The sequence below is a fragment of the Urtica dioica genome, chromosome 6, assembly GCF_054948205.1.
Source record: "Urtica dioica subsp. dioica isolate 48M chromosome 6, U.dioica_male_clone48M_v1_H2, whole genome shotgun sequence".
In the NCBI taxonomy this organism is placed as follows: Eukaryota; Viridiplantae; Streptophyta; class Magnoliopsida; order Rosales; family Urticaceae; genus Urtica; species Urtica dioica.
Genome location: NC_142761.1, coordinates 2148098 through 2175857, shown reverse-complemented (window position 1 = coordinate 2175857; position 27760 = coordinate 2148098). Strand labels below are relative to the sequence as shown.

Sequence of the window (27760 nt, the reverse complement as noted above, 5' to 3'; positions counted from 1 at the left end):
CTTCAGGCTCTTCCACTTCAAAGTCTTGAACTTCTTCTTCTTCTTCAACTTCAAACTCTTCAACTCCAGGCACTGGGGGCGATAGTCCAGGCTCTTGTACAACAGATGCATCTTGTACGGGGTGATCAAGATACAAATTCAGTTCTTCAGACTCCTCATACAGCTTTGACACTGCTATAAACAGGCTCAGATCACAGTCCAGGAAACATAACTCCCCATAAGGTTCCAGATAGTACACGGGAATCGCTGAGTATCCAAGAGTTTTCTCTACAATCTTGTCTAGCTCCAACAACGACAATCTGTCCACGTCTACGTGGTCTACGTAGTCAATCCGACCACCAACATAGGTCAAACGCTCATTCACCACTTCCACTCTACCCCCGTGGTGAACTTTGAACGTGAACATACCAGACCCTTTAACTTAAACAATAATCAACCAATTTTTAATTAAAATCAACCAAAGCAGTATTAAAATACAACTACTAAACAAATTCAAAAGGACAAAAAACCAATAACAGAAACCCACCCACCACTGGTCCCCCCATTATTATGTTTTAAAGATTTTAACGCTCAAAACTAAGGAAGCAACAAAACAATGGTGGTCCTTACTCAGATTCTTTACGAAATCGAAACATAACTCCAACCAAAACCAGACAATGTGGTCCCTACACTTTTTAAACCCTAAAAACAGATATAAAAAGGGTTTCTCACCATATACTGGTCTATTATTGACCGACGCGCTCTCTGATGAACTTGTCTCTCGACCAACTCATCTTTTTGTCGGAGACTTGGGTTTTTTTCTCCGACCCTGTGATTTCTTCTTCGAGTACGCCATCGGAGACTTCGCTGGCACGGTTTTTTTCTTTTTCTGTGCCGGAGACTTCATTCTGAAATCTCCTCCAGTGCTGCTAGGGTTCGATTTCGCCGGAGATTTGGATGTCGAAGGTTTCACCATTTTTCACGAGACAAGAACAAACCCTAGATTTGTGTACGCGGGATTTGTTCTTTCATTTTTTAAAAAAGTATTTATATTTTTGAAACAATTGTAATATTTAATAATTATTCTAATAATTAATATATCTGATAATATTTAAACAATAAAATTATTCGGTATATGCAAAAGTACACTTATACCCTTTCAGACGAGTTCATGTGTTAAACACGTGACCACTTAACGTCCAAATACTGACGGAAGTGGCAAGTTGTAACACGTGTCTAAGTTCTGAGATTAGTTCTGCAACAATCCCGAGTCCAGTGGGTGAAATGAAATCGAGGTACGAGTCCAGGGGGTAAAAAAAGAATTAATTCTAATATTTATTTTACAAGTTCGCAACCATCATTTGTAAAGAAACTTTTTTCATTGTCTTAATGTTGTAGTTTCAACTCTACGTTTTATGGTTTAATTATGATTATTTTTTTAAATGAATTGATTGTTCAATTTCCGTAATCTTATTTTTTTTGGATAATGTGCCGTCAAATGTTGGAGTTTGGGACTGAAAACAGAACTCCAGAGAGGAGTTATACCTGCACAGGGTGGGTTTAATAATAATAATAAAATGAGGAAATGGCGGTAAAAAGACTCAATGTTTACGGGTTATTACACTTAAGTACCCAATGTTTAAAATTGGTGGGAAAAATACCCAAAGTCAAGATTTTGTTACAGTCAAGTTCACCGTTAGAGTTTAAGCTGTTAAAATGGATGAGAGTACACGTGTCATCATCTGGTGAATTTTACAAAAAAAAAATTACTCTCTCTCCCTCTCAAGATTTCTGTCATCTCTCTGTGATTACACGTGTTATCATTGTGAATTTTAACTCTCTCTATATGGTATTCACGATGACAAGATTTTGATTGTTTTGGCCGGTCTTACAGTGATATTTATTCCATTCTAAACTTCAAAGTAATGTCTTCGGTTCACTCAGATTTAATAGCAGTACAACACTACACGATAATAAACTGGATTTTGGAATTAATTCTTAATTCAAGAAAAAAAGGCAAGAAAAAAAATCTAGGAACTATAAAACAGTTAACTCACATTTAGTTATGTAATAAGCTTGCAATACTCCTTCCTAATGTTTTGACTGAACTCTTTTCTCCGAACCGGAAAATTTCGAGAAAAGACTCTTCACTGCGACAGTGGTGCCTATTTGCTTTGTCGTCTTCTTCTCCGCCATTAACGCACCAGAGCGGTTGTAACTCAGCATAGTGGCGACCGGCTCATCACTACAACATTTACAACATTTACCGACGATTTTATTCGTCGGTAATAACCCTGAAATCGTCGCTAAATGTATTTAGCGACGATATTAGCGACGATAAAAGTCGTCGCTAATTCGCCGTGCCTAAATATATTTAGCGACGATTTAATCGTCGGTAAATATTTAGCGACGATATTAGCGACGATAAAATCGTCCGTAAATGTTGTAACCAGAAGTTTTTTTTCATTTTGAAACAGACAATTAGCGACGAATTTGTCGTCGCGAATTACCGCGGGAAAAAATCCCGCGTCAATTAGCGACGAAAAAGTCGTCGCTAAATGTTGTGACGAGAAGTTTTTGTCGTTGTGAAACAGAGTTTTAGCGACGATTTTGTCGTCGCTAATTCACGCGGGAATTTTTCCCGCGCCAATTAGCGACGACAAAGTCGTCGCTAAAACGTTGTGTGAATGATAATTAGCGACGATAAAATCGTCGCTAATTATTATTATTATTTTTTTTTTCGTCGTTAATTATTTTTTTTTACGGTTTTTTTGTTGTGAAATTCTAAAATGAAAAATCATATAAAAACTAAATTATATTATCCAAATCAACAACTATATAAAATCCGGTTACGTACGTTTTCGGTTATCGAGAAATATGTAAATAATAAATACACAAAAGAACTAATAAACCACTAGTCGCGACGTTTGCTTTGTCGTCCCGCCACTCGTTTTCCCCCTCCTCGACGAGAAACGCTCTTCTGCTGGCGCTGAAGTTCTGCAGGCTGCGGCGTCGGAGTAGACTGACTTGGTCCGCCGGGCGTCGTCTGCTGGCTGGCGTCGGGAGTCCTTTGCTGGCCGCCCGTCGGAGTGCGGACGTCGGGCGTCGGAGTGTGGACGTCGGCCGTCGGAGTCTGCTGGCTGTGGGATGACGGAGCCTGCTGCGAACTCTGCGGAAATTGGGACATGAACGAGCTAAGGTTGAGGCCGGGCACCTGACTCTGTATTGTCTCGGCGAACGCGGCGAGGGTCGATGCCAACACCTCCTGCGAGACATATCCTGGTTGCGACGTCCCAGCCTCCGAACCGTAGACTTCGGCGACTTCAGCCGCCATCCGTGCTCCCTGTGGCACCAAACGTCCGACGCCGGTCAAGTGATCAGTCCGCGAACCCATAATATCATGGATCGCCTGCTGCTCTAGAACGGAAATATCAACGTCCGCTCCTTGGTGCTCAGCCTCCGCTCGCAACGTGTTGAACCTAGCGACCAGTCGATCCTGATATAATTAACTAGTTAGTATATATTAATCGAAAAATAAGAAAAATAAATGTAAACTTACATAACGTGCGGAGGCTTCAGGAGTCAGCCATTCAGACTTGTCGGACTGATGTTGGCGCTTGTAGTTCGCAAACAAGCTCTCGAATGCGCCTGTCTCGACGCTCTTCTGCATGTAAACAAAACTTCAAGTGTTAGATAATTTTAACGATTTGATGTATCATATAAACATAAAACTTACGTTTTTCATGCGGTGGGTCGAGAACCCAATCGTCCCCTGTCGAGTCTTCGTCTTCTTCTTCGCGCGATTCGCCTTATTCTTCGCTTGTATAGCCTGTTGCAATATAAGTAAACGTACACGTAAATAACAAATCGTTTAATAAACATTCGAGTAACGTAAATGATTCGATATTACCTTAAATTCATCGCTCGTATATCGTTGTATCAGCGTCTCCCATTCGGTGTCGAGCTTAACGGTCTTCGGTTTCAGCGACCGCGCCACCTGTACGCTGCTCTTGCAGTCGATGTCGAACCACGACCGCAATGTATGCCTCCAATCGCGAAGACGAGTCTTCGCGTCTCGAATGATTGCCGCATCGACAATCGCCTTCTTCTTCCCGGTTGCATCACCATCGACTCGAATGTCGTACTTGTCTCGAATCGCTGCTCGGATCTCGGCCTCCTTCGCCGGCCCCACGTTCGCATTCGTCCACCTTGGGACCGTAGGCGAGATCTTGTCTCGGACGACCAACCCGAGCGTGTTCGCGAACGTCGCGAGATCCGGATCCATCTCGCGCTCTGGCTGCAAGAACGACTGAAACTCCTCGTTATAAACAACGACTTCCTTCACCCCGGGGCGCCGTGCACGCTCAGATCGAAGCCCGACCGTCGGCCCACGCACGGCCGGTTCGATATCCTCGTCTTCTTCTTCGACGCCATCACGTACGGGCGCCGACTGGCAATAATTCGGGAGACGGGCTAAGAAGTCATCCCCGCCTCCGCTGCCTCCAGCTCCTGTAGCCGCAGCCATCTGAAATTCAAAAAAAAAAATATTTGGTTATGCATTCTTAATGATTTAAATCAATTAATTTAGTAAGTAAATGAAAAACGTTATATACTATCAATCATCGTCGTCTGACAAATCATCTTCTTCCATCAAATCTTCGTCCTCAGTTTCTTCATCATCGATAAACTCTTCTTCTTCAATATTCTCCAACAAGTTCACTGCGTCGTTGCTCACGGGCTCTGGTATCGCAGACTGATGACGCGTTGACAGTGAATCTAAATCTAAATTCGGAGGTAACGGATAATCCGTCTTGGCTCATGCGAAATACCTACATACAACCATTAACGAGTCGGTTAGTAATTATCTCATATTTTTTGAGTTTGGTAGTGAAATACCTTTTCCCAAAACCACTTTGGGAACTCAAGTCGATGCGCTTCTTCAACATCTGGCCGACCTTCTAATTCCATGAGATCTATGTGTTCACTGAAATAAAATTCATGTTCATTTAATACATCACTTCGTATAAATATAATTCAAGTTCATTTATTTCACTCATTTACCTCATGAAATCGTCAATTTCGGGACAATTTCGTAAAATGTACCACTCAGCGAGCAATCGTATATTCTCATCTAAGCGTATCGTGGTCATCTTCCCGTAAGGCCGACAACTTGATGACTGAAACACCGATAACTCCCGTTCGACACCTTCGAAGTTAGACGCGACGTCTGTTCGTTGGGGCATGTTGAAACGATTCTCAACGCCTTCTAGATACCTTGAGCAGAATGTCAATGCTTCATCTACAACATAGGCTTCGGCAATTGAACCCTCTGGTCTAGCTCGATTACGCACAAAGTTCTTGAGCGTTCCAAGGTATCTCTCAAATGGGTACATCCACCGCATATGAACTGGACCTCCGTTAATTGCCTCCTCCGGTAGATGCATTACCAAATGAACCATGATTGTGAAGAAATCAGGCGGGAAAATTCGTTCCAACTTACACAATATAAGCTTCACATCCTCTTGCGCCTTCTCAATGTCTGAAATTACCAGCGTTCTAGAGCAAATAAGTCTGAAGAAGTTGCAGAGCTCTATTATGGCATCTCGAATTGTTCGCTCCAGAAAAGGACGAATAGCAGGAGCCAATAGGCGCTGCATAATCACGTGACAATCGTGAGACTTCAAACCCGTCAACCTCCCATCCGCGGTAACATTCTTCTTCAAATTCCCCGCAAAACCATCGGGAAATCTGACAGATCTCAAGAACTCAGTAAACCGCTTCCGTTCTGAAGGTGTCAGAGTGTATGACGAAGGCGGTTTCATCCATCTATCTCCTTCTTGGTATAAATGAAGCTCGTGCCTTATGTTCCAGTCCGCCAAAGTCAACCGCGCCTTATCTGTGTCTTTCGTCTTCCCCTCGATGTTCAGCAAGGTACCCAGAAGATTGTTACACCTCTTGCATGGACACTTAACTCGTCCTTCGACATTTACGTGTTGTCGGGCCATTGCCATGAACTCTGTCATGCCAGCCGCAAACTCAACGCTTAAACGTTGGTCCTCGATTATCCAATTCCTATTTGGATAACTCATTTTACCTATAGATTGAACATTTCAAAATTTAGTAGTTTTCGGATTTTATTTTATAATTTCACGATCGATCCTACCGAAATTTCGACAGAACCTCCCATATAAACTTAACAACCCGGCATCAAGCCTTTAACTTTAAAACCTGCATAGAAACGTCCTAAAACTAACAATAAATCCAACCTCAGTGGTTCGATTATTAAAATTCATAATCCATCACATTTTTAATCATTTCTAACAACAATTAAATACAATTCCATTTAATTTACATAAACTAACTAATTATTTTTACATAATTTTACCAAATATAAAATTTATAACAAATATATAATTCATTTATAATTTATAAAATTTATAACAAATATTTATAATTCATTTATAATTTATAAAATTTATATTTGGTATAACAAATATATAATTCTAAAAATATAAATTATAACAAATTTATAAACTAAAAATATATAATTCATTTATAACTAATTTATACTTATATAATTCATTTATAACTAAAATTATAACTAAAAAATATATAACAAACATTTATAACTAAAATTATATAATTCATTTATAACTAATTTATAACAAATATATAACTAAAGTTTATAACTAATTTATACTTATATAATTCATTTATAACTAAAATTATAACTAAAAAATATATAACAAACATTTATAACTAAAATTATATAATTCATTTATAACTAATTTATAACAAATATATAACTAAAGTTTATAATCCTATAACTAATTAAAATAAATTTATAACTAAAGTTTATAATCCTATATATATTAATCATATACAACTATATAACTAATATATACATAAATTTATAACTAATATATATTAATCCTATAACTAACTAACTAATATATATATATATATAGTTTGTAAAAAAAAAAACTTACCGATCAAGATCAAGAGGGAGAGCGCGCGCGGCCAGAGAAGCGGAGCGGCGTCGGCGTCGGTGGTGGAGCGGCGTCGGCGTCGGCGTCGGCGTCGGCGGCGGAGCGGCGGAGGAGCGGCGGAGGATGAGCTGTAATGGGAGAGAGAGGGACTTTAGGAGAGAGATGTGAGGAGAGAGAGAGAAGTAGTGATGAGAGAGACTTACCGGCGAGGCACACGGCGGAGGAGCGTCGGCGACACACGGCGGTCGTTTCTCACAGCGGAGGAGGGAGAAAGTAGAGAGAGAAAGTAGAATTTAGGGTTTCTGAGCGAATGAGGAGCTGGGTCGCGTTTCTGGTATTTAAAGACCTTTACCGACGATTTTTTCGTCGCTAAATGATTTAGGTTCGTCGCTAAATGAACTTACGTTCACCAGACATTTAGCGACGATTAAATCGTCGCTATTAGTAAATTTCATACGTTTAGCGACGATTATTTCGTCGCTAAATCATTTCGTTTAAATTTAATGGGAGAGATTATTCCCTCTTTAAAATTCGTCATAAATTGGATGACCTTTAGCGACGATTATTTCGTCGCTAATTGTATAGCGACGATAAAACAATCTTTAGCGACGACTTTATCGTCGCTAAATGTTTTCGTCTTAATTAAATTGGAGGGATTTTTCCCTCTTTAAAATTCGAAATTAATTCAACATTTTTAGCGACGAAATTGTCGTCGCTAAATGAATTCAGAAATAATTAGCGACGAATTTATCGTCGCTAATTATTTTCCCGCGAACTTAGCGACGACAAAAGATAATTAGCGACGACTTAATCGTCGCTAATTATCTTTGCCGCCAAACTTCAATATTTTTCGCACCAAAGAATTAGCAACGATTTTATCGTCGCTAAAAGGGTGATTAGCGACGATTTATTAGCGACGATTAAGTCGTCGCTAATAGTTTCGTCTCTAAATGTAGTATTTCTTGTAGTGCATCTTTTGTTCTCATCTCCACCGCCAAGTCTCCGAGAGCGAGCTCTGAGCCTCGCCTTGGAACCCGAAATTAGTCACCGACCGGAGATCGGGGAAATCGGCGAGAAGATCCATTGTCGGAGACCTAGAGGACTCGCGGCCATGGTCTCGGAGTGAGACCTCGACGTGGCTCGGCGTCGAGGTTGTTCTCCTTGAGCTCCTTCACCGCCGACGAGAGGTTTTGGGCTCATTCATCAATTGACTTTGATTTCGATTTTGGGTTTCTCCGGCGGCCATTGATGGAGTCGACCAAGCAAGAAAAAAACAAAATTTGGGTGTTCTGTTCTTCGTTCTCTTCTGTCGAAAGGTTTGCTAAAAAGAATGTCTTCTTGTTGACAATGGCTTCTTACTCAGAAAAGAACGCCAAGGAAGCTCCGAAGCTCTTGGATATGTTTGACTAAGTTTTGAGTCCAAAATGAGCTACTTCAAGATTGTGGCTCTTTAAGTTCACTCTTCTTTCACCAAGGACTCGATCTCATGTACTCTTTTCGGCTTTGCAGCCTCTAATACAGTGAAAGAGATTGAGCTAGAGAATAATAATTCGATTTCTTTCTAGCTCAATATATATTTAGCTATTGCCTACCATCCAAATTTTTCGTCATCAAATTGATCTTCACTTCTTTCTCTTTTTTAATTTTCATTGCCACCAGTTTGGTCTGATCACATGGGTTAACCTCATCACCGTCTTCTTTTACCAATTTTTTTTTAGTAAATAAAATGTGCACTATACTCGTTATTAACTATATATGACTCATGATGCTTAATATGAGATATGTAACTTACCACGACGCATATAACAAATGTGCATTTTGTATACAGCAAACAAGCGGATATAGATATTCAGCCTTTTAACGTCATGAAGTTCTAATGTTTTAATATGTTTGAGTTGGTAATGTTTTCACTTTGGTCGACGATGACCATATCACAGCGAATTTGGGTTTCTTCGTGAACAAAATCGAAGAAATTTGAGCTCAGATGCTTGAATGGAATAAGTTATTATACTGAGAAGTGATTTTTTTTTTTTTTTTTTTTTTTGAGAATCCTTCAGCACTTGTCACCAAGGGAGGAAAATCAACAACTTTGCTTCGGTTCCAAGCAAGATGAAGATTTGGTGAACATAAACTTTTTTATTTTATTTTTTTTATAAAAAAAGCAATGAGTTGTCCTACATGCTTGAAAAGAAGAGAAGTTTGAATAGAAAGTAACAACTTAGATGCCTAAAAAATTATTAGCAAAATTCCTGACCAACTATATAGAAGTAACAAGATGATTGAATAAGATTCACGTATAAAATTATTTTAAAACAGTTAATCTTTCACATGGTAAAAATCGAAAGCACTTCTAAACTAGCACAATATCATTTTATAATACAACTTCTATTACCTTATGGTTTTCTTGTTAATTTGAAACAAGTTTATATGTTTCTTAGGTTTAAAGTATACCAACAGCTTTATGGCTTAGGATTCTTCTTCAGGATTTCTTGTTTTACGCATCAAACAAAGTGATACAGCTGGCACGGTGCTTATCTCCCATGAGAAGTCTGGTAGCGATACTAAAGTTGAAAAGAGAGAACACTTCTTCTTTCCAAGACATGGAACCAAAGCTTCTTTTCAACTTAATTTATCTCTTCATTTCATTTATGTGCTTAGTTTGTTTTCCTTTCTCTCTCTCTCTCTCTCTCTCTCTCCAATGAGAAGTCTGATTGCGATACTAAAGTTTAAAACAGAGAATAATTCTTTATTAACATATATATCCGAGAACTCTTTTCAACTTCATTCAACTAGTCTTTTCTTTATTTGCTTCGTTTCTTCTCTCTTTGCGTGGCTCTCTCTGGTTTGATATCTTGCTGTGCTGCTATGGCCACCGTTGGTAAGTGTTTAGTTTCATTGCATTCATTTGGTAACATATATTATCTATGGAGTACATATCTCTTAATTATAGACTTATTATATTGCCCTAGATAATCAGTATAACGTCCTCTTATACATCATAAAATTATATAATGTTTTTCTTCACAAATTCAAGAAGAACGGAATTGGTGACTACAAATACAAACAGGTCTTTGCATGAAGGTCTTCTAAATTTCGTCGTGCAAATTTTAAAAGAAATATTGCAGAAGTAATTTTTTCGTATCAACTACAGTACATAGGGACGAACCGGTGGTCTTTAAACTTGTGGTGTGGTTACTGTTTGACCCTTCAATATTTTATGTGCTCATTATAATCCGAACATCCACTTTTGGTTGTTTGAAATGAATGAATGAATCTGATATTGGCTGTTCAATATTCCAGTTTCATTGATATCCACATTCTCACGACACAAGGGTCTTCTGTGCTTGAGAGATGAAAAGCTAAATGAAAATAAGAGAATGCAAATTATGCTATAAACCTGTATTGAGAGTATTAAGTCTGGGTCAATCTAGTCAGTTATTTGGCTAGTATGTAGTTCTTATTTTCTTCACTTGTCGTTTGGTTTTGTTTGTTTACGACAAGTCGTTTTTTGTTTGCGAGCTTTACTCGCTGACTTGTATAAGTATTAGCTGTTTGTGTTTGAATTAAACATCAATCATCAATATTCATTTTATCAGAGAATTATTTCTTTTCAAACATTCTCTTCTTTCTCCTTTCTCGTTCTTGTCCAATCTCAAGATCGTGAAATGCAACATGGTATCAGAGCGCAAATCCGCAAAATCGTGCACTCTTCTCAAGCTTTCTTGACCTAGTTCTCATCGCTGCCTTCAAGCCACCATGAATCCGAGCACACAGGAATCCGCTGATTCGCAATCGATCGTTGTGACAGAGAAGCTTCCGATCGATGATCCGATGGAGAATCCCTATTATCTCCATCACAGCGACAATCCATGAGCAATTCTCGTCTCTCAGCTGCTCAATGGTGATAACTACGCTTCTTGGAGTCGATCTATGCTAATCGCTCTTTCTGTGAAGAACAAGTTGGGATTCGTCGATGGAACAATCTCCAAACCAGAACAGAATAATCCAAGATTCAACGCCTGGAAGAGAAACAACAATATCGTTGTCTCGTGGCTCCTCAACGCCGTGTCGAAGGAAATCGCGGCGAGCATTCAATTCGGCGATTCAGCTGAGGCGGTGTGGAAAGATCTTCGAGAGAGATTTCAGCAAAGCAATGGTCCTAGAATCTTCCAAGTCTTGAGAGATCTTGTCAACCTAACTCAAGATTCCAGGACCGTATCCACACACTTCACAAGAATCAAGTCTCTGTGGGAAGATTTCCAGTCATTCAAGCCCAATTGTTCGTGTGGAGGCTGTAAATGTGGAGCGACGAAGGAATTGGCTACGTTCAACGACAACATCTACGTCATGATATTCCTCATGGGATTGAATGACTCGTACGCTAGCTCTAGAGGTCAAATTCTGCTCTTGGATCCAATACCGCCAATTAACAAGGTGTTTTCTCTTGTTGCTCAAGAAGAAAAACATAGAGCAGTCGGATTAGAATCTTCTACCCAGGAGCAGTCAAACACCAATGCCATGGCGGTCAAAGATGATTCCACCTCCAAGAAGACCAACAAGAAGGATCGCCCCTACTGCACTCACTGCAAGATCCCTGGCCACACGGTGGACAAATGCTTCAAAATTCATGGCTATCCACCAGGGTATACACCAAGATCCAAGGCTTCAAGCGGCAACTCAGAAGGACAACAAGAGAATCATCGAAGTGCCTCTATCAACGCCCTCACAGATGATCAGTGTCACCAATTGATCGAGATGCTCTCCAACAAGCTCACCTCAACCTCATCTTCCTCTGCCAAGACCAAAGCTGACGCAAATCTTGCATCCTTCCAAACAGGTTTTTGTTGCTCAGTAAAGGTTTTACATTCGACAAGTAGGTTTGGCAAAGCATGGATTCTTGATTCTGGTGCCTCAAAGCACATTTGTAATCAGAAATCCATGTTTATATCCTTGAGTCCTACATATGGGTCGACTGTCACCTTGCCTAACAACAGTGTCATTTCAGTACATTACTTTGGAGATGTTAAAGTAAACTCTAAACTTATTCTGCGTGAAGTCTTATATGTTCCTGTTTTCAAATATAACTTGTTGTCTGTTAGTGCCATCACTAAGAACAACAAGGTCGGAATAGCCTTCACTGATACAGGATTTATTATACAGGATTCGCTCAGCAAGAAGATGATTGGGAAGGGTGACCAAGTGGATGACCTATACGTGCTGACTGAAGACAACACAAATCCGATCAATGCAGTCTCGGCACGACTTTGGCACAACCGATTGGGACACCCCTCCTACAAGAAAATTCTTTCACTCAAAAATGTTTTACAGTTCACCTCCTCTACTCAGGACCCTGATCCTTGTATCATCTGCCCTATGGCAAAACAACACAGACTTCCTTTTACTAACTCTGTTCATACTAGCGAACATGTTTTGGATCTCATTCATGCAGATGTGTGGGGACCTTTCCACACTGTTTCACACAGTGGTTACAGGTTCTTTCTTACCTTGGTAGATGATTTCAGTCGTTTTACATGGGTTTATCTGCTTAGAAACAAGTCAGATGTGCTCAAAGTTGTTCCTAATTTCATTACCTTCATTGAGAAGCAACTTGGAAAACCTGTAAAATGTTTTAGATCCGATAATGCAAAAGAACTTGCTTTTACTGATTTTTTTGCTTCAAAAGGGATCATGCATCATTTCTCGTGTGTTGAAACTCCACAACAAAATGCAGTTGTGGAGAGAAAGCACCAACATCTCTTGAATGTTGGAAGAGCTCTTCTGTTCCAATCTCATTTGCCTATAGAATTCTGGTCTGAATGTATTCTCACTAGTGCTTATTTGATTAATCGCACCCCTTCATATGTTCTGAATGAAAAAACTCATTATGCGGTTCTTTTTGACAAAGAGGTTGATTACTCTAATCTAAGAGTCTTTGGCAGCCTGGTTTTTGCCTCTACCCTACACAGCAAAAGGACCAAGTTTGAGCCCCGTGCGAGAAAATGCGTTTTCATAGGGTATCCTTATGGTGTGAAAGGTTATAAACTCCTTGACATCGATACTCGAGAAGTTTTTGTCTCGAGAAATGTCGTTTTTCATGAGAATGTCTTCCCATATGCTGTTAATGGTTCTAAGTCTCCTTCACACTGCAGTGATTTTTTCAGTGACATAGTGCTTCCAAAATCTCTTAGTAGTGTTGATGCAGGTGAAATACCTGCTAGAACTGACGTTGACAGGACTAATCAGACAGCTGTTCTCAGTGACCAAGCCATCATTCCAATCGACTCAAATGAAGATGAGTTATTGCTTAACATGCACACTAACGAACCTGCCCCATCCAGTGCGCCAGATGAAGAGTTTAACCAATCTAGCCACGATGCTTAGGCTGCTGCTCACCCTATCAGGAAGTCATCAAGGACTTCTAAATCCCCCACCTATTTACAGGATTATCATTGTGATCTTGCCCAAGCAGAGACACAACCTCAACCTGCTTTTAATTCTCCACATAGCCTTAACCATGTGTTGTCTTATGATCGCCTATCACCTGCATATAAGGCCTTTACTCTTGCTATTTCTTCTGTTTTTGAACCAGAGTTCTACCATCAAGCAGTGAAACATGAGGAGTGGAGGGCAGCTATGGATGAGGAGTTGGATGCTATGAAAGCCAACAGGACATGGTCCATTGTCCCACTCCCGGCTGGAAAAAAGGCCATTGGATGTCGATGGCTGTACAAAAACAAATTTCACTCCGATGGGACTTTGGCAAGACGAAAGGCAAGGCTCGTTGCGAAGGGATATACGCAGCAAGAGGGATTGGACTACACAGAAACCTTTTCACCAGTGGCCAAATTGGTCACTATGAAAATGCTGTTAGCAGTAGCAGCTGCAAAAGGGTGGAGTTTGGCTCAGATGGACGTCAATAACGCATTCCTCAACGGCGATTTGGATGAGGAGGTTTACATGACAGTGCCACTAGGAGTTCTTACTCAGGGGGAGTCAGCGAACAAGGACTTAGTGTGTCGGTTACACAAGTCCATCTATGGACTTAAGCAGGCGTCTAGACAGTGGAACCTCAAATTCACTGAGGTGCTTTTGGCTTTTGGATTTTCACAGTCCAAAGCAGATTATTCTCTTTTCACACGTGGACATGACTCTAGTTTCGTGGCCATTGTGTTATATGTGGACGATATTGTCATCGCTGGCCCAAGTCAATCCTTGATTGAAGAAGTTAAAAGCTACTTGAAGACCAAGTTCAAAGTCAAAGATCTTGGTGTGCTGAAGTACTTCCTCGGATTGGAGATTGCCAGGTCCAAATCAGGGATATTGGTTAGTCAACGCCATTTTGCTCTGAACATCCTCAGTGATATGGGATTCTTAGAGTCCAAGCCAGCGAAGACACCTATGGACCCGAGAGTGACTCTCAATGATACTGAGGGTGATTTGATCGAAGATGTTACCACATACAGACGGCTGGTAGGGAGACTGCTTTATCTCACAATTACCAGACCGGATATTACTTTTGATGTACACCAGCTCAGTCGGTTTATCTCAGCGCCACGAGAGCCACATCTACAAGCTGCGCACCATCTTCTTCGATACCTGAAGAGTCAACCAGCATTGGGTTTATTCTATTCAGCGACATCGACTATGCAGTTGCGTGCCTTTTCAGATGCTGATTGGGGCACATGTCCGGACACCCGTCGATCGATCACAGGCTTCTGCGTGTTCCTTGGTGATTCGTTAGTGGCGTGGAAATCAAAGAAGCAAGCTACTGTCTCGCGCTCCTCTGCTGAATCAGAGTATCGAGCTATGGGGTCTGCCGCAAGTGAATTGCTTTGGCTTCAACAGATCCTTCGAGATTTAGGAGTCACGCAACAAGTTCCTACAGTGTTGTACTGTGATAACAATGCTGCCATGCACATAGCTTCAAATCCAACCTTTCACGAGAGGACTAAACACATCGAAGTCGACTGTCATTTCATCCGTGATCACCTGAGGCGTGGAGATTTGAAGTTACTTCCTGTTCGAACAGCCATGCAACTGGCAGACATTTTTACCAAGCCACTAGCTTCTCCTCTTCTTCATCACATGCTGAGCAAGATGGCTCTTAAGAACATTTGCGCGCCATCTTGAGGGGGAGTATTGAGAGTATTAAGTCTGGGTCAATCTAGTCAGTTATTTGGCTAGTATGTAGTTCTTATTTTCTTCACTTGTCGTTTGGTTTTGTTTGTTTACAACAAGTCGTTTTTTGTTTGCGAGCTTTACTCGCTGACTTGTATAAGTATTAGTTGTTTGTGTTTGAATTAAACATCAATCATCAATATTCATTTTATCAGAGAATTATTTCTTTTCAAACATTCTCTTCTTTCTCCTTTCTCGTTCTTGTCCAATCTCAAGATCGTGAAATGCAACAACCTGTGGTGGCTTCTTTCTACGTTATAGTGCCTTTATCCATATAATATTTAAACTCCTGTATTTTGTTTCTCCTATTTGTTTTGTCGGTTATGATATTTTTGTCATTTAACTCTAAAATTTACGAGACATAATCCTCTATGTTGATATATATTTTGGAATCATAAGATCTGTTACATTTTGGTTTTTTTTTTTTTTTTTTTTTTTTAATGAAATTCAACTACAAACTGTTAATTCTAAAATAACCAATTAAATTCAATTTTGACTGTAAATTTCAACTAATTTTTTTTAGAGTTTAACAATATTACTTTATTTAAATAGGTGTTTAGATCCGTGTATTGATTTGATGATTGTTGAATTTCTTAAAATTGGTGTTTGAATATGCGTTATTGAGTTTAGAATTTGAATTGATGATTCGTTGTGGTTGAGATCTTTATTTTTTTTCAAAATTTGTCATTTATTTATTTTGGTTATTTTGACACATAATTTTGTTAAATTTCAGATCTCCTTTTTTCGTAACTTGTCATTTGTTTATTTTGGTTAATTCGACACATAATATTTTGTTTTACTGAAATTAACCATTATTTACTAAAAGTTACATATATTAATAGTACTACTAAATTTATGGTCTAGTTCATCAATGGGTTCGTAGCATGGTCGCGTCAATGTGGTCTTATGAGAGGGAGAGATGGAGAGAGATATAAAAAGTCATTAAATTTGGTTATGGTCAACTCATTTAATGACTAATTTTTTATTTTAGTTATGAAAATATTTAATGAAGATTATTTTGGAAATTTGATCATCGTTAATGGCTATTTTGCAAAATTAATAAAATTTTGGCTATTTACCAAAATTCAAATTTGCTATTGACTAATTAGCTATAGAGCCCATTTTTTTAATATGCTACTTCAAGATTGTTGATTTTTTAGTTCACTCGTCTTGCTTGCGCTCTAATACCATAAAATAGATTGAGCTGGAGAGAATAGCTTCCATATCACTCTTTCCATTGATTTCTAGCTTAATATATTTTGCTATTGCATCTAGTACGAATTTCGCCTACAAATTGATCTTCACTTCTTTCTTTTTTTTAATTCTCATTGTCACCAATTCACACTACTAAGTTTGGTTTAAAATGGTTCAACCTCATCACCTTGATCTTTTATCGAATTATTTTTATTAAATAAAATGTGAACTATGCGTGTTATTAACTATATCAATTCATGACGCTCAATATAAGAAATCATATTTATGATACAAGTTCTATTGCTTTATCGCTTTGTTGTCTCTTTGAAACAGGTTGATCTGTTACTTGGATTTAAACTTTAAAGTATTCCAACAGCTTATAGCTTAGGATTCTTCTTCAAGATTAATTGTTTTAGACATCAAACAAAGTGATACTAAAGTTTGGCTGTGATTCTAAAGTTTAAAACAGAGAATAATTCTTTATTTTCATATATATTCGAGAATTCTTTTCAACTTCATTCAGCTCTTCTTTTTCTTTATTTGCTTCGTTTGTTCTCTCTTTATCTGGCTCTCTCTGGTTTGATATCTTATTGTGCTGCTATGGAAACCTATGGTAAGTGTTTAGTTTCATTGCATTCATTTGGTAACATATATATTATCTCTTAATTGTAGACTTATTATACTGCCCTAGATAATCAATATAACGTCCTCTTATACGTCGCAAAATTAGATAATGTTTTTCTTTACAAATTCAAGAAGAACGGAATTAGAGACTACAAATAAAAATAGGTCTTTGCACGAAGGTCTTCTAGGTTTCGTCATGCAAATATTAAAAGAAATATTGCAGAACTATATTTGACCCTTCAATATTTTTTTATTTTTATAATTTTATTTTTGTGCTCATTATTGTAATTCGGACATCAGTTTTGGTTGTTCAATATTCCAATTTCATTGATATCCTCGTTATCACGGCACAATGATCATCTGTGCCTGAGAGATGAAAAGCTGAATGAAAATAGAGAATGCAAATTATGCTATAAACCTGTGGTGACTTCTTTCTATGTTTCCATATAATATTTAAACTCCCATATATTGTTTCACCTATTTGTTTTGTCTGTTCTGATATTTTTGTCATTTAACTATAAAATTTACAAGACATCCTCTATGTTGATATATATATTTTAGAATCATAAGATTTGTTACATTTTAGTTTTTTTTTTATTTAATGAAATTCAACTTCTAGATATACAAACTGTTAATTCTAAAATAACCAATTAAATTCAATTTTGACCGTAAATTTCAACTAATTTTTTTGAGTTTTAACAATATTACATAATTTAAATGATATATTTTAAACACAAGTTATTTTAGCTTGTAAGTATCTTTGGAACATAAATGGTTATAAAAATTAGGAACATAAATGTCACAATCATAAATTTTTGGGAACTATTACACCAAAATACATTTATAATATTATCATCGGCCACCCTTAACTTAGATTTCTGGGTTCGCCCTGAATCCGGACATCAACTTTTGGTTTTTCAAAATGAATGAATGAATCTGATTTTGGTTGTTCAATATTCCAGTTTCATTTATGTCCTCAGAATACCACAAGGATCCTCTGTGCCTGAGAGATGAAAAGCTGAATGAAAATAGAGAATGCTATGTATGCTCAAAACCTGTGGTGGCTCCTTTCTATGTCTGCAATGAATCATGCGAATGTTACATCCATAAATCTTGCGGCGATTTGCCTATGGAGATCAACCACCCTTTTCATCCTTCTCACACCCTCTACTTGGAACGTTCCATGTCCAAGTCATGTACAATTTGCCTCAAAGACTTCAAAGAACGTTCGCTATTTTACAAGTGCTACGACTGCGATCTCAATATGGACTTGGAATGCACAACGATGATGATGACGTCATCGGTAGGGTCTGAAAAAGGCCTCCAACACTTGAGCCATCCACATCCTCTGTCTCAGCAAATTATTGCTGTCTCAGAAAGTAAGGCACTGAAATGCGTGGGTTGCGAGTCCTTGATTTCGGGCGAGGCTTATGGATGCGATCACTGTGACTACTTCTTGCATAAACAGTGCGCCGAGTCTCCGCTGGAAACGTCGCAGCATCTTCTTCACCCTCGCGACAACCACACTCTTTCATTCGTTGTCACCGTAGAGAGCTTCAGCTGCAGAATCTGCGAGAAGGAAAAGAAAAGCTTGTGCAACTTCAAGCTGAAGTGCAATCACTGCGATTTTGAGTTGTGCTGGAAATGCCACCTCACTGTGAAGAATATTGAGTGTGAAGAGCATGAGCACAACAAGCTTTGGTTCGTCGAGAGAACTCTAGGCGGAGACGATGATATCGATCGCTGCGACGGCTATGATGCTTATTGTAATCGCTGATCTTATCGGAGACGCTGATATTTTGAAGGAGTTCAAACGCGGTATTGTGTCGTCGAAACTGAAATGCTTGGATTGCAGTTTCAAACTCCACTTGCTTTGTGGTCCCTTGCCGTCCACAGTTAAGGACGAGTGTCATATCCACTCTCTCACTCTTCATGACTCGCTCATTGAAGACGATTCTGGAGAGTATTACTGTGATGTTTGCGAGACTGAAAGAGACCCCAGGATTCGCGTATACTATTGCGAGGAGTGCAAATATTTTGCTCATGTTCACTGCCTAATTCCCAAGGTGATTCACTTTCGTCCATGAATGTCAAAACTAGATAGCAGTTTGGTGAATTATTTTTGGTATAATAACGTCTCTTAGAGTGGACTTGAACCCATCAAGATAATCAAAGGACCTGACCACTAACCAAACCTCTAGGTATTATTGTTTATATTTTAAATGTAATTTTTTCTATTTAATAAATAAAATAAATATTCATTATTAAAAATATATTAATAAAGACCATTTATAGGAAAATAAAATATAATTCTCTGTAGATATTTGAAACCTGATATGTTCAAAAACTATGTTTTTTATGTGACTTATCTTATATTAGATAAGGTATATTTATAATTGAGTGGGTAGAAGGAAAGGAAAAATATATATTTTTAAGTTCATATATTTACCTAGATCTGACGGTGTTTATATTTTGAAAAGCATTACAAACCCACTGTGTTTCAATGTTGTTAGATTTTAAGTGCATTGTGGGGAGAGCTTGAAGGTGTTAAGCTTAAGTCCCTCGGGAAAGAAACTTGCGAGGATGAAGAATCGACAACGCTGACATTGAAGGATCTAATAGACAAACTAGGAGAGGAGGATAAAGAAGGTCTCCAAATGGTTTACAAATGGGAAAACACTACATCATCTAACGACAAAGGGAAATCGTCTAAGCTATTGAGTGACGAAGAGATCGATGACACTCTACGGCTCTCTCGCTTCACACGTCAAGAATTCACCCATTTCATTGAAAAGCTACATAATCATTACGGGTCAGTAATACTTGAACTGAAACCTAGCGATTTGGGGTTAAAGTTGGTCAAAGTGAAAGGCTACTTCATACCTCGCTCCCTTGCCGATGTACTCAAAACGTTGTTGCAGCATTACGGAGACGATATAATTCCTGGGGATGAGTCTAAGGAGTTCAAAGGCTTCGTGCTTTTCATTCTGTGTCAAGTGGTGAAAAGAATGAACGAGACTATGGTGAAGGACATAACCAAAGAGCTTCTTCAAGACTGGTATTATCATTTGGAGTTCCTGAAATGGAGAGGTGTGAAGGCAGGGTTTGCGGGAAGGCAGTTTGAGAGGCTTGTGGAGGCTTTCATGGGTTTTCAGGTGCACAAACTAGAGAACGAGATCCCGACAGAGCTGGAAAGAAAGATTGCGGGGAAGAAAAGAGAGATCGTGGAGTTGGAGCGGAAGTTGAAGAAGTGCGAGGAATACAAAGGGTCGTCTGAGAAATCGAAGTACATGAAGCACTGCCTAAAGAAAGCTTCTGAATTGGAATGGAGGGATGGTCGTGCATGTTTGCCTAAACAAGACGATCAAACTCTGTCGTCAGATTCTGAAGAAGGGTGGGAGTAATATTATATACATGTTGGATTGTTGTTGTTGCCGAGGTTGTTTGAACTTAATTAAGTACTTTGTTTATTTAGTTGTGTGTTATTTCTTCCAAATTTACCATTTTTTTTTTTGCTAAGTAAATTATCCAAAGTGTTGTGTGTTTGAATTAAGGGCTAATTACTATATGTTGACATGCTTTTCTGTAACGAGAAGTTTGGTTGCGATAATAAAGTTGAAAACAAAATTCTTCTTCTTCTAGCATCTATTTGCGATTCCTTCTTTTGAACTTAATTAATATTTTCTAATAGTTTTATATCATATAATCATTATAACCAGGGACGAAGAAAGAGAACTAACCGGGGAAGCTAATTTGAAAAAAAAAAACGTTTTAATGTGGGTTAATTTGTAAATTTATAAGGTAAATAAAGTAATTGTTTTAAAAAAAATAAGTCAAAAGTGTAAATTTTCAGGATAAAAAGTTATATTTTTTTAAATGAGTAAAAAATGTAGCTCGTCCCTGATTATAACTAGAATATTCTTATAACTACATGCATACGTATTTCAAAACCTGCTTAATTATAGGATACGATTGTTCAACATTTCTCCATATTCACACCAAACAAGGAATAATGCATGATCGTTTTCTCCAATCAACAGTCCATTTGTGAGGCTAAAGTTGAAAACAAAAATAAGAGTACTTATATCTAGATAAAATGACATGTATATAAAACTCGATGAAGTGATGTATTTATATCTTTGGTTTTCAAATCTCGTTGTGTTGTGGTACCGAGTATAGTCATACCATTTTCAAAGTGGAGACTGTGGATTCAATCTTATTTTTATTTTTTTTCAAAAAAAGTATCTTTGTGTTTGTACCAAGGATTCAAATATTGTTACCAATCAGATACTGATAGTCTAATGTTATTGAGATACCGATTACTAAGAGATATCGAAGGAAATTTTATAGTTATTTGAAATACCGCTACCGACTTACCGATAATAAATTTACCGAGATACTGAATATCGACGGAGAAATCCCCAGATATTTTATAAAATATATAATAGAAAAGAACAAGTATGTGTTGCAACTAGCCAATCCTCCACCTCCTTTTAAGGATCTAGCCCTAGTTTCATTTTATTAGGGAAATAGTCCACCACGCCGAAATTAATTAAATTAACTGTCTAATTAATTTAATTAACTTCGGTCTGATGGGCTATTTTTGGAGATATTTTTATCTTTCTGATAAAAAAAAATCGATATGAATGAACATGTTTAGGTTCCAATCTCTTTTTTTTTTCTTTAAAAAAACATTGTTTATTGAGCAGTGTTTTTGTGAGTAGAGGAGTCTCTGCTTTATATATATAATATAATATATACTAGTGTACAAAACGGTTCATGTTGTAATATCTTGAGGTCTTTGGGCCATTTTTGTTGTGCTTGGATTTTGTTGTTTTGAGCTTCCAAGTTATTAGAACTTGTCTTAAATTAGTCTTCTTTGCATTGGCCCTTGTTTAGATATTCATATCGTGGAACCAATCAAGAAACACTGCTTTGTTCTCTCCTTAAATTTGTTTAAGATTAAAGTTAATATCTAAATGTTGTTCTCAAGCTCACCATGCCATTTGCCAAAGAGAAAAAAAAAAACATGGATAGTGACGAGATTAGGAAATGCAAGTCATCTGATATTCACTTTCTGTGAGAGAGTTATGAGTTTGGGTATCCAATCCAACAAACTCACACTATTCCTCTAAAAAAACAACCCGAAGAAAGCCAGGAAAAGGGGAATAAATCAAGTCGGAAAAAAACAAATGTGCCAAGGGTATGTTTTTTGTGCCGAGATTTTATTTTCATTCTCGATAATGTTAATAAACTTGAAGAATTGAAAATATTTGATTTAAATCATAATAAAAGTATTTTAGGGTACTGATCGCTTGATTATAATTTGAGAAATACAACGAAGTTGTATTGGGCTGAATGAAAATGGTTAGGAATTTGTGGTTGTTCGAAATACCTACATATAATGATCTGTTAATTTGTAAATAAATTATGTAAAGCAGTTATATACACAAAATTAGTGTTAAAAAGTGTAAATTATGGGGATGTAAAGAAGGTTGTAATTAATAGCGTTGTGTAAATGATGTATAGCTCTAATATATGAAATGAGATCAGGTTTAAATTTTTTTTGATGATTTGAGTACTCTGTTTGTGTGTAGATAGGGGACATGATTGTAGAAAGGAAGAACTGGGATTTAAAACAACGAATCATTGTTCATTCCTCATTCAACGTCATTGAAAACCTCACATCACTCCTAGAAACAGAATACCAACAGGAGTTGTTCAGTCGTGGGCCATTTGCTCATCTTCAACACATAAAAGGCCATGTATATCCCAAAAAACTGGCTCATTTTCAACACATAAAACCGGTTCATCGTACAAAACAATTTTTGGCGGGGGTTCTTCATGACTAGAAAGAGGCAATAAAGCTTTGGACGATTCATGGCATTGTTGCTCAAATAAATTCACTGAAAAAGGGTAAAATTGCATGAGGAAATTTTTATAAAAACTACATAAAAAGATCAAAAAACACATACCTGAATCAATTAGAGAAAAGGACGACCATTCATCCATGCTTTGGGACGATTTATTTTCAGGGGATAATTTTTTTTTCAAACGTTGAAACCTGGAAAATAAAAAAGTTGAACAACTATTGGCGGCCAATAAATTTGAATAAGCGTTCAACAAATATCAACTATTAATATTTTCAGTAAATAGAATTATTATTAACAGATATCCAGAATATATTTTATAACAAAATTAGAAACTAAATTCCTAAAAATATGCGTTAATAAATAACTACATGCACGAATTCAAATTTAAAATTTTGAATCAGAACTTTCTAAAATCTCGCCAACTTGAATATTGAATAATTAAAAGTTGCCGAAATTTTTTTCAAATTTCAAACGAAAAAATTGCCTAAAAAAGAATTAACAAAATCGGTCAAATAAGGGCAAATAAGTAAAAAAAAATCCTTCTTAAATGAGCTGCCACGTAATCATCTAGGCTATTTACGGATTATTAACAAAACGTTGGCCAATTTTAAATCGCTACACATTCCGTGGCTTAAGCAGCCAATTTTTTGTAAAATTAATCTAATACAAGCACTTTAGAGAGGCAGTAATGTTAGGACCTCGGTTATTTGGGATATTAGAATAGTAAGTATAGAAGTTAGGGGTTTATATAGAATATCTAGAAGTTAGTTAGCTTATAAATAACTAGAATTAGTAGGTAATAATAGGGATGACAATTTGACCCGTTACCCGTGTTGCGGCCCGTTACCCGATTTTATCGGATTGGGTAATAAACGTTCTTTTTGAGTAAACGGGTAATCCCCGTTAAAATTTTAACGGGTTCGGGTAAAAGTAACAGAATAGTAATCCTGTACCCGGTTATGCGAGACTGGACTTGTTAATTTTTAAATATTTGTTAGGAAGAAACTGAAAGTCTTTGTTAGGAAGTAATTTTCATTTTGGAGAACAAGCATTACTCGAATTTCCGATACTTTTTGTATTTCTTTCATTCATATTCCAATCACTACAAGAAAATATTCAGTTCGAATCAAACCTTTAAACACAATAACATAGAATTTGGATTTTCCCCTATTATTATTTTTCATTAAATTTGCTTTTCCCCTTGTATTTTCATTTTCCGAGCTTCAATGAAATAAACACTGGGATAAATTTGTAGCATCTTTGTGACAATTTTGAGAGAGGGAACTTCTACAGCACCTTTTTTTTTTTTTTTCAAATTTAATCCTTCAAATGCCTCATTTACAATAATCTTACACTTTTTTTAAAAATATTTTCCATGTTCTTTATTTGTTTGATTTTGTTATTTTACAGTATCATTTATAATTTTCTTTAATATTTATCTAAGAGCAAAATTATCTGAAAATTGAAAATAAAGAGCTATTACTGGGAGATTTGAAACTCTTTAAATATTTGAAAAATTAACGGCTCGAAACAAGATATTTCTGTAACTATCATTTTAATTACTACATCGGAAAGAACTTAACCTGTAAGATTTTTTGGGCTAATTTAATTTATAGAGTTTTTCCATTTTTTTTTGTTTTATCATAAAAATAATTCATCCTGTCTAGAAAACAAAATTCTAAAAAACTTCGCAACAATACAAGTCTTTATACTAATTGGCTTGCATGTTGTCGTGTACAAATATTTAAAATTAATTATTGAGATTATTTGTTTTATGTCCGCCAAAAGGGTGAATTAGCTCATTAGTTTAAGAGCCACCGTTTTTTGAAAAATAGCCCAAATTTAATTTAATTAAAAAACTAGTATATTAAATTTACTCGCTCACTCGCAATCCCTCTTCGAAGGCAAAACATTTACTCGCTCTTATCGATTTGTAAGTTCGTTCGCAGTCTGATTGTTCTTCTATTTCCACATGCATCGATATCCTATGTCTTGTTTTCATCCCAAAACCACTCACTATGTTGGTCGTTATATAAGTGTGAGATCTTTAAGACATATCAGCAATATTAGTTTCACGAGGACGAGACTAGCTTGGATTTTCCAAACACGATGCTCTGTTGGCTTCAAAGTACGTGAAGTTTGAGTCAAGAGATAAAGCTGACCAAACCATAGAGTTCATCAACGGACACGGTTTCACTCTCCCGCAAATCGCGGCCATCGTTAGAAACAACCCTCGAATCCTTTTATCCGATACAGACCAAACGATTTCCCCGAAACTGGAGTTTCTGAGAGCCAAGGGCTTATCGAGGCCTGAATCGGCGTTGATGATCTCAAAGTTCCCGACTTTCATCGGTGCCAGCTTAGCCAACAGGATCGCGCCATCGTACGATTTCTGGCGAAAAGTTTTCGGGTCCGAAGAGAAGGCTGTCTCGGCCGTGAAGCGATCCCCGGATATCCTCCGATACAGCCTCGAGAAACAAGTCTCGCCCAACGTCGAGACTCTGAGGGAACATGGAGTTTCTGGGTCCCACATATTCACGATGGTCGCGAATTGGCCGAGAGTCCTCGCTCGATCCCCGGTCGAGTTCAGAAGGGCTGTCGAGGAAGTTGTGGGAATGGGGTTCGACGTTTCGAAGACCAAGTTCGTGAAAGCCACGGTTGCAATACTGTTGGGGATGAGAGAGTCGAGGTGGGAGAGGAAAGTCGAGGCGTATAAGAAGTGGGGTTGGTCCGAAGAAGAGTTTTCGACGGCCTTCAAATTGGACCCGACTTGTATGTTTTTGTCTGTAGATAATATCTCGGCGAGTATGGATTTTTTCGTGGCCGAAATGGGTTTGGAGCCTGGACAGCTGGCGAAATGTCCGACAATATTCTCTTACGCCTTGAAGAGAGCGAAGCTGAGGTGGTCTGTTTATCGTGCTCTTTTATCGAAAGGTCTGCTGAAGAGAAATGATTTTTGGGTATTGAAGTTGGTTTCGTGTTCGGAGAACAAGTTTCTTGAGACGTATGTCACGCCTTATGTCAAGGAATCTCCGGAGCTGTTGGATTTGTACGAAGGAAAGAGTAAGGCCAAAACTGTGCCATAAAACTGTTAGGCGATTTTCCCATTCCTTAGACAGACTGTCTTGATGATGACCGTGTTTCTTTGTTGATGGATTTTTATAGATTTTCGTTTCTTTAGAAATTTATATGCTTGCATTCATTGCACGAGACCCTTAGTTGGGGCTGGATTGTTTAAAAAAAATGAAAAAAAATCCGAAATGGAATTATCAACTAAAAACAGAACTTGGAGCTTATTCTTTTCTTTCTTTTTTTAGATCAGATGGACACAAATACAGATGATATTTTCCAATGAAAGTTGGTGACTGATCATTTCAGTAAAGCTCAAATCTCTCTCTCTCTCTCTCTCTCAGAGCTCGTGGAGAAACTCGACATCCGGCGCAATGCAGAGAGCGACGAATCTGAAAGGCCTACAAGAAGTGGGGTTGGTCCGAAAAAGAGCTTTCGATGGCCTTCAAAACAGACCCTCGTTGTATGTTCTTGTCTTTGGATAAGATCTCGGCGAGTATGGAGTTTTTCGTGGTAGAAATGGGTGTGAAGCCCCGACAGTTGGCTAAATTTATAATAAGCCATTCCGGTGAGCTTTCCGTTCAAAGCCGGCAAGACCTTACCGACAGCCTTCAACAAAAAAAAAAAAATTAAGAATAATTTATTACAGATCTATTCATCACATTGGCCAAAGAATGTTGATTTGTTCTGATACAAAATAAGAAAGAAAAAAACAAAATTTGGGTGTTCTGTTCTTCGTTCTCTTCTGTCGAAAGGTTTGCTACAAAGAATGTCTTCTTGTTGACAATGGCTTCTTACTCAGAAAAGAACGTCAAGGAAGCTCCGAAGCTCTTGGATATGTTTGACTAAGTTTTGATTCCAAAATGAGCTACTTCAAGATTGTGGCTGTTTAAGTTCACTCGTCTTTCACCAAGGACTCGATCTCATGTACTCTTTTCGGCTTTGCGGCCTTTAATACAGTGAAAGAGATTGAGCTAGAGAATAATAATTCGATTTCTTTCTAGCTCAATATATTTAGCTATTGTTAACGCCGTTTTTGGGTCAACACTTAGAACCGTCTGTGGTTCGGTCTAGGACCGGACCCTATGACCGCACGTAGGTTGGGTGTGGTGAAATCTTCTCGTCTCGTAGTCTTTGCCTCACCGGAAAGAGGTTTTCGGTTTCCCGTTACTCCGTGATTAGTTCACCTTCGTGTTCGTCGGGTTCGTCAGGTTCTTCGCGATCTTCGGATTCGTCGAGTTCTTCGCGTTCTTCGTGTTCGACGAGTCCTTCGAGTCCGTCGTGTTCTTCGGGTTCTTCACGATCTTCGGGTTCTTCGCGTTCTTCGGGTTCAGCGAGTCCTTCTAGTCCGTCGTGTTCTTCAGGTTCTTCACGATCTTCGGGTTCTTCGCGTTTTTCGTGTTCGTCGTGTTCTTCGCCTGAAAAGACAAGAAACGTGAACTACAGGGACGCGGAGGGGTTTCCCCTGGCGCGCGCTCCGACGCTCAACATTAGTCGATGTAGGGGGCTTATCTCTCGTCTCGAGTGTCGAGAGAGAAAAATATAGTGAGTCGGGAGTGAAACAAAGATTTTCTAAGTCGAGAAAGACTTACCTCGATTGTAGATGGAGAGGGGGTATTTATAGTTTTTCATTTGGGAGTTTGAGTAGGTTTTGGAGGCAATTGGGCCTTGGAGGTCGGTTTCGGCCGATGGTGTGCCTTGGATGGCCGATGGTCGGTGTCTGCCGAAAGTTTAGAGGCTCGCCGATAGTTCCACGCCGATAGTCTCATGCCGATAGTTTCACGCCGATAGTCTCGGCCATAAAGCTCGCCGATAGTTTCACGCCGATAGTCTAGGCCATGAAGCTCGCCGATA

The 27760-nt window shown here is 38.1% G+C and overlaps 3 protein-coding genes across 3 annotated transcripts in view; all 3 read left to right on the top strand.

Moving 5' to 3' along the window:
* LOC149392833 (uncharacterized) overlaps window positions 1-27760 on the top strand; it is a 97641-nt gene that overhangs the window by 30743 nt on the left and 39138 nt on the right. The window lies entirely within an intron of this gene.
* On the top strand, window positions 17935-20578 carry LOC149392841 (uncharacterized). The gene is made up of 3 exons (XM_089617066.1): window positions 17935-18621; window positions 18686-19030; window positions 19478-20578. Exons 1-3 carry the CDS (start codon window positions 17935-17937, stop codon window positions 20366-20368), a joined length of 1923 nt encoding a protein of 640 aa, XP_089473192.1. The 3' UTR covers window positions 20369-20578.
* On the top strand, window positions 24825-26021 carry LOC149392840 (uncharacterized). Its single transcript, XM_089617065.1, has 2 exons — window positions 24825-24875; window positions 24967-26021. Exons 1-2 carry the CDS (start codon window positions 24825-24827, stop codon window positions 25921-25923), a joined length of 1008 nt encoding a protein of 335 aa, XP_089473191.1. The 3' UTR covers window positions 25924-26021.

What these genes read in the sequence shown, in the direction of transcription:
- LOC149392841 (XM_089617066.1), top strand. Translation starts at nt 17,935, where the DNA reads ATGTCCTCAGAATACCACAAGGATCCTCTGTGCCTGAGAGATGAAAAG. An exon ending in GCTGGAAATGCCACCTCACT is followed by an intron (nt 18,622 to 18,685) that starts GTGAAGAATATT and finishes AGAGAACTCTAG; the next exon opens with GCGGAGACGATGATATCGAT. An exon ending in TTCACTGCCTAATTCCCAAG is followed by an intron (nt 19,031 to 19,477) that starts GTGATTCACTTT and finishes CAATGTTGTTAG; the next exon opens with ATTTTAAGTGCATTGTGGGG.
- LOC149392840 (XM_089617065.1), top strand. Translation starts at nt 24,825, where the DNA reads ATGTCTTGTTTTCATCCCAAAACCACTCACTATGTTGGTCGTTATATA. An exon ending in ATGTTGGTCGTTATATAAGT is followed by an intron (nt 24,876 to 24,966) that starts GTGAGATCTTTA and finishes TTGGCTTCAAAG; the next exon opens with TACGTGAAGTTTGAGTCAAG.